This window comes from Papaver somniferum, chromosome 7 (assembly GCF_003573695.1).
Source record: "Papaver somniferum cultivar HN1 chromosome 7, ASM357369v1, whole genome shotgun sequence".
Lineage (NCBI taxonomy): Eukaryota > Viridiplantae > Streptophyta > Magnoliopsida > Ranunculales > Papaveraceae > Papaver > Papaver somniferum.
Genome location: NC_039364.1, coordinates 3,695,251 through 3,702,610, shown reverse-complemented (window position 1 = coordinate 3,702,610; position 7,360 = coordinate 3,695,251). Strand labels below are relative to the sequence as shown.

General features: G+C 38.8%; 1 protein-coding gene across 1 annotated transcript; it reads right to left on the bottom strand.

The window, feature by feature from the left end:
• Window positions 1-1,305: 1,305 nt before the first annotated feature.
• Window positions 1,306-7,114, bottom strand: LOC113293927 (putative protein NRT1/ PTR FAMILY 2.2). The gene is made up of 6 exons (XM_026542368.1): window positions 6,994-7,114; window positions 6,683-6,900; window positions 6,376-6,520; window positions 5,976-6,219; window positions 2,474-2,651; window positions 1,306-1,482 (listed from the first exon to the last, which is right to left on the bottom strand). The coding sequence occupies exons 1-6, from the start codon at window positions 7,112-7,114 to the stop codon at window positions 1,306-1,308; spliced, it is 1,083 nt and encodes a 360-aa protein (XP_026398153.1).
• Window positions 7,115-7,360: the final 246 nt, after the last annotated feature.

Sequence of the window (7,360 nt, the reverse complement as noted above, 5' to 3'; positions counted from 1 at the left end):
AAAGCGCCACAGTAGACTGCAAGATTGATCTCCAACTTACTGGTGCCCCTGCTACCGTAAATACATACCTTGTAGTTGAACGTCTCTTGTCCAAATCACCAGCATAGTCAGAATCCAGATACCCAACACACAACTGATTGTTACTTCTATCCTTCAGAAGCTCCAAGCCAACATCAACTGTACCATAAAGATACCTCAAAATCCATTTCACAGCATGCCAATGTCCCTTACCAGGAAAATGCATATAACGGCTGACCATACTAACTGCATGTGAAATGTCCGGCCCTTGTACATGCCATCGTATATATCAAGATACAAACAACCTCATCATATGGGACTTGGGCCATATACTTTCGCTCTTCTTCAGTAGTTCCTTCGTAGACAACAAAATTCTGTAACACTTTCTTCAAATATGCCTTCTGAGACAAACAAACCTTACCCTTCTCTCTGTCACATTGAATATCCATACCAATAATCTTTTTATCCTCTACTAGATCTTTCATCTCAAACTTAGATGACAAGTTGCACTTCAAATTATCGATCTCTTTCTTATTATTCGATGCAATCAGCATATCATCGACATACAAGAGCAAATATATGAAAGATCCATCACGTAGCTTATTGAAGTTTACACAATGGTCATGCTGACTTCTTGTGTATGTCTGGCCAATCATAAACTGATCAAATCGTTTGTACCACTGTCTTGGAGGCTTCTTCAGCCCATACAACGTTTTTCAGCTTGCATACACAATCTTCTTTTCCAGCAACCTTGAACCCACTCGGCTGAGTCATATAGATCTTCTCTTCTAGATCACCATGTAAGAACGCCGTCTTAACATCTAGCTGAACTAGGTATAAATCATATTATGTTACCAAGGCCAACAAAATACGGATTGATGAGTGTTTTACCACTGGAGAGGACACCTCATGGTAGTCAATCCCTTCTCTTTGGGCATAACCTTTTGCAACTAACCTTTCCTTGCAGCGTACTTGATTCAGCGAAGATCCTTCTTTCTTAGCATATACCCACTTGCACCCTCTGGACTTCTTACCATTCGGAAGCTTCATAAGAATCCATGTTCCATTATTGTAACGAGACTGCATCTCGTCCTGCATTGCACCTTCCCATTATTTAGACTTTACACTGCGTACATCTTCTAAATAGGAAGAAGGAGTACCATCTTAAACAACTGGTAATGCATAAGCAATGTAATAATCCATCCAACCAGGCTTCCTGGTTGATCTTCTCGGTTTGCTGGTTTCTATGATCTCCGCCACCGTAGCTTATGTATCTTCTACTAACTCTTATTCCTCTTCCTCAACAGTGTCACTATCATTTGGAACTTCAGTAGTTACCTCTCTTGCAGATCCAATGTCTTCAGAAGTATTCTGAACATATACAGACTTAACTGGAATTGGTGGAGTTGCATCAATCTCCACCTGTTGCAAAGGCTCACTAGTACTGGTGCTTCTGTCCTCCACCTGCCGAGAACCCCAAGACTTTACCATAGACATCTCATCAAATGTGACATCTATACTCATGACTATCTTCTTCTCAACTGGATTCCAAATCTTGAACCCTTTTACTCCACTCTTCACACCCATATAGATTATTTTTACAGCACGGCTATCAAGCTTGTTTTCACTAACGTGATACCACGCAGGACAACCAAAACTATGAATTGAGTCATAATCATAAGCTGGTTTAGCAAACCACTTCTCCATAGGAGTTTTACCTTCTGATGCAGCTTATGGAAACCTATTAATGAGGAAGCACGCATACGTAACTGCCTCAGACCAAAACGCTTTACCTAATCCAGCATTAGATAACATCCATCGTTCCTTATCCAGCAAAGTACGATTCATGCGTTCAACTACCCCTTTTTGTTGCGGTGTCTTCTTAACTGTGAAGTGTCTCTTTATCCCCTCATCTTGACATACTTGCAAGAACAGATCACTCTTGTACTCTCCACCGTTATCCGAACGTATTACTTTGATCTTTCTGCCAGTTTGAGTCTCAGTTTCCTTTTTCCACCTCACAAATATTTCTAGGACTTCATCCTTATGCCTCATGGTGTACACCCATACGCGACTATAATAATCATCAATGAACGACACAAACCAATGTTTCCCTCCCAATGATGCATTCTTGGAAGAACCCCAAACATCTGAGTGAACATAGTCAAGAACTCCACTAGTATTGTGGATAGCTGTGCCAAACCTTAATCTTGTTTTTTTTTCCATTAACACAATGTTCACAAAATGCTAACTTGTAGTCAATAACACCTTTTAACAAGTCTTGTTGAATCAACCTATGCAACGACTTATCACCTGGATGTGCAAGTCTCATGTGCTATAGCTTCGTCTTCTCAGTAGCTGCTCTCTCGATGTATTCAGAAATAGACAAATCCACTGTTGTTGTACTCCCAATTAAGTAATACAAGTTATGATGATGTGTTCCCTTCATGATTACCATAGATCCAGATATTACCTTTAGAACACCATTTTCAACAACTATCTTATAGCCCTTAACTTCTAAAGTTCCGAGTGAAATCAGATTCTTCTTTATGGAAGGTACAAATCTTACCTCCTTCAGCTCTCTAACCATACAATCATGCATCTTGATACGAACACTACCAATCCCAATCACCCTGCAAGTATGATTGTTTCACATACGTACTTCTCCATCAATCTCTTCAAAACTTGAAAACCAGTCCCGATATGGATATATATGATATGTTGCTCCAGTATCTAATACCCATGTACCATTTGTAATAGCACAAGATGATGGTCTCACAGTTAGCGAGAAATCAGAAGCATCATCTGATTCTTCATTACCTTTAGAAATGTTCACCTCGGTATTACCGTTATCTCATTCTCCCGCCTTACGCTTGGTACAATCCTTAGCCCAATGACCAAAGTCATGTCACCAAACACACTCATCTTTCCGCATCCGCGTTCTACTCTTAGAACGTCCTCTACCTTTACCATAAACAACAGTGTTCCTTCTCCTGTCTGTTGAACGACCTCTTGCAAGAAGTACATCATTATTAGCTTCACTTGCAAGGTCTTCACAGTCCATCTTCCTGAACTCCTCACTACGCAATGCTGTAGTGACCTCATCGTAAGTTATATTATCCTTGCCGTGCATTAATGCTTTAATCACGGGTTCATACTTTTCAGGAAGAGAGTTTATCAGACATAAAGCTTGTTCCTCGTCGTCGATTATCTCGTCGTAGTTAACCAACTCAGCAAGAAATTTATTATATGAATCTAGGTGCTCGATTAGGGTTTCACCTCTCTTCATGTTATAGCGATACAAAATCCTTTTAAGATGTATCCTATTGGCCACGTTCTTCAGAAGGTATTCCTTGTCTGGCTTTTCCCAAAGATCCTTAGCTGAAGTCTCGTGCTGATAACTAACTCTACTGTAGTTGCTAAACATCCTCGTATTGAAGCAATACTTAATTTATTCATCTTGTTCCACTGCTTTTCAGACATCTCCACTGGCTGACCTTCTAGAGCTTCTTCTAGGTCAAGATGAACAAGAGCATCCATTACGTCCGTTCTCGATAAACCAAAGTTATTGGTTCATGTAAACTTTTCTACCTTGAGTTGTGATCTATGTGAATGAATTATTTCTTCTTTTGTTTCTTTATCTTTATTTGTAGACTACGAATGTTCCCCTAAAGGATTTTTCGGATCTTCGTCTCCATAAACCATTGTTAACAAATAACCAAATATAGATAAAAATAGAACCTTTCAGATTTATATTACCTCAAGCAATCTTCTGAAAAATACCTTTACTTCAACTGCAATTCGAGTACAAGTATCCAAGAGTGTCTCCTTGCTCTGATACCAATTATTGCGCCAAATGCTTGCGGAAGCGTTTAGGTATGCACTACTACGAGGTAGCTCAATATCGCCAAGAACACAATCACACACAAAATAAGAACAAGTATTTTCTTTCTAGCAATTTTATATATCACCGTATAGGTTGGGATATACAAAGCTCAAGCAGAGAAGAAGAGAACTCTTTCTAGTTCTGGTGTATTTTCTCTAGTTCTCTCTATGGCTATTTATACACATCAATAGGAGTGGACACATTCCTTAACAAGGATTACTTTCCTACAAGTATATGGTTTCCTAACTTAGCTCTAAGAGACAAACCTCTTAAGCTTTTATACTTAGGACACAAGTACTTGGTTTCCTTAACCAACTAGATTTCCTAATCTAGTCCTTGGCCATCCTACCAACAAACCCCACAGCTGCAAGAAAAGATATCATGGCGGTTGAAGTACTTCGAAGTGAAACTGTAAATTCTTGATAATACAAAGAAACCTGGCCTGGAAAATGGAATGCCTCGCCAGCACCAACTAAAGCCAAAGGTATTACTAACTAAAAGGTTGACATGGTCTCAGAAGATGTGGATGATCTGAGCTGCTTGGACCAAGCGGTACTCAGTCGTTTCCTTTCTACGATGGCAGATGCAGCCATGCCATCGATAGTTAAAACATGACCAATGCCTACACGTTGGGGAGGTGTTAGAGGGCGACATCTCAACTTCTGATAGGTCGGCATGATGAAGCGATCGACGATGGTGATAAATATTGGGGAAAATTGGGAAAATACGACGATGTCCCATCCGAAAAATGCCCCATCATTTAGAAGTTATGGGAAAATTCCCCACCGTTAACATTTCCATCCAAATAAATCTACGAAATTGACTGGTCAATATCTCCTCTAATAGATATCTTCTGTCGGGGAAACTACTGTTTAAACGTCAATGGTGAAGATGAGACGGTCTTTTTCTTTTCGTCCGTTCCTTCCTCCCCCTTCATCAAACATATCTCTTTGATCCCCTTTTCTATCACCATTAATGGATATGAGAAAAATATTTTCTGGGAGCCGAAGTTGAGAAACAAAGTTGTTTCCGAAAATACACCCCAACCACCAAACAAGCTTTAACCTTCCTGTTCATATTCAATTAAACATGGAAGAAACTTCAATCCTTTATCTTCATCTTTACACTTAAACACCAACAAACCAAAATCAAACTAACCAAATTACAAAATCAAGTTACTTCAATTACATGATTAGACAGTAAAGACCCTTAAATTCTATAAACCTTGAAAATCAATGAACCCTATTTCATGTTTCAAAACCAAATTGAAATTGAAATTTCTTCAAAACAAGGTAAGATTGACATGGGTTTCATGAACTTATTGTCTTCCACAAACCATAGCTTCGTCTTCCCTTTTACTTCAACTTTCTTATATAATCCTTTGAATTTGAACCACCGGAGATCTTCAATTTGTCTTCGTCGATTTAATCAATTTAAAAAGACGCAAAACCATAAATGTTCACTTATCTTGTACCGTGAAGAGATCATTCCAATTAGTTCCTCACTAAAAATTGATTTGTCTCTCTGTTTCTTTTTTTGTTTTGTTTCATTGTAAATGGAGAAGATAGCCGGAGATACGAAGGAGAATGAAATACTTTAGGTGCGTACGTCTTTTTTCCACACATATAACTCACACACGTGGTGTGATTGACCAGTTAACAGAGTTTGGATGGAAATTGTAACAGTGGGGCATTTTCCCATACGGCATTTTCCCAACAGGGCATTTTCCCAACAGGGCATCATCATCTGGACTTGGAATTTAGTTCCAATATGACGATCCATTCTTAATGCTTGTGGCACTGCTAGACTGATTTGAACTCCTATGGGTATGCTTATCAGGAAACTTGACAACCAAAGTGGTATAATTTTGATTATGGTTTTCAAATCCTCTACTTGTTGTACCATGCATAGACTCCATTCTTTCGCAATTGTCCCATCTTCATTTGTTTCTCCTTCTGTTTTTAGCACGATTTAGAAATCTGCGTATCATTTATTTTAACGTTATTTATCAGTGGCTCAATCCCGAAACTATTCGGATGGTGGGAAAAAAAGATCGTGATTATACGCGTACCTCAAGCTGGAAGAAGGTTGAACTGATACAGCATCACTAGACCAATGGTAAAATGTTCTATTTTCCGGTGAAGTCGACACTTTCCTCTTCTGGAATGTGGCTACAACAACACGTGCCAAGCTTTTATAGGGACTCCTTTCGAGTTCGACTCGACGATAATAACGTTTACCAACCAAGAGAACTACCAGTGCAACGAGATTGGCAACGAGGCATATTCCAACTCCCCAATCCCAACCAAAGTTGTCTTAAATATAGACAATACCAACAGCTCCTATAATTGAACCTACGTACAAACTGAAGAAATACCAATTGAAAAAACATGCTTGATCTTTGGGTTTTTCAAATTGGTCAGCTCCCATTGTTGCAATTGTATAACGTGTTCCTCCTAATTCTAACGCACCTAGTGTTATGGACAAGTATAAAACTGCAAGTTGTAGAGCTGATGCTGCTTCGCATGTCGCTGATGACGAGCCTGTGACATTCAGTGCGCACTCTAGAGGCCGTAAGGAAGGGACTGTCACCGTTAACATGAATAATATTAATCCCTGAAAAATTAACAAAATATATAGTTAATTTTTATATAGGTACCTAACCATTAACAAAACTGGACAAACGCAGTATCCAAAATGGTCTGTATGTGGAAATCTAGTACCCTATGGCTAAATCACAATTAAATAAACTCAACGAAAATTTGATCAGTATTTTACCATCGAGGAGATTATTGACGAAACAATGATAACGGAGAAATTCCCAAAGGAGGAGTCAGCCATGATAGCAGCAAATATAGGAATGAAATTACTAGAACCATTGACTATGTTCGAGACTTGAGCAGCATCTATGCTCATGAAGTTGAACTTTGTGATTAAAAATACGATTATATTCGCTTGCCAGCCAGCAGAACCAACTGTTAAGCCTAATATAGCCACTGCACACATACACCATGCCACACATTAGATAGTAAATCAAACTAAATTATGCAACTACTGAAATGAAAAAATAGTTACAGCATAAGTTATACCTGTTACAAAGGGAAAGGTGACCCAACCTCCTCGTTTACGACCAACATGTATCAACGGTGGGGTGCTTTCTTCTTCTTCTAGGATAACTTCACCAGGTTCACCATCAGTAACTTTTGCCATATTCTAATAACTTCCTATTAGTATTAAGGTGATGGTCGTTTGTAGTAACCTATGCATCAATCATCAATCAAGAGTAGTATATATAGGGAGAGAGTAGGCTTGTAACATTTTGGAGTTAGTTGAATAGTTGCTAATCAAAGACAATGAAGTAGTTAAGTTAGATGCTTAATTAATTAGTTGATTAAGAAATTCTACCCATATAAGATTCGTAGATGCATTAGTACTGATCACTCGTATGATTCACGC

Coding starts and splice junctions, on each gene's coding strand:
- LOC113293927 (XM_026542368.1), bottom strand. CDS start 7,114: ATGGCAAAAGTTACTGATGGTGAACCTGGTGAAGTTATCCTAGAAGAA. Junction 6,901..6,993: donor CACCTTTCCCTTTGTAACAG/GTATAACTTATG, acceptor GTATGTGTGCAG/TGGCTATATTAGGCTTAACA. Junction 2,652..5,975: donor CAACCTTCTTCCAGCTTGAG/GTACGCGTATAA, acceptor TCATACTTGCAG/GGTGATTGGGATTGGTAGTG.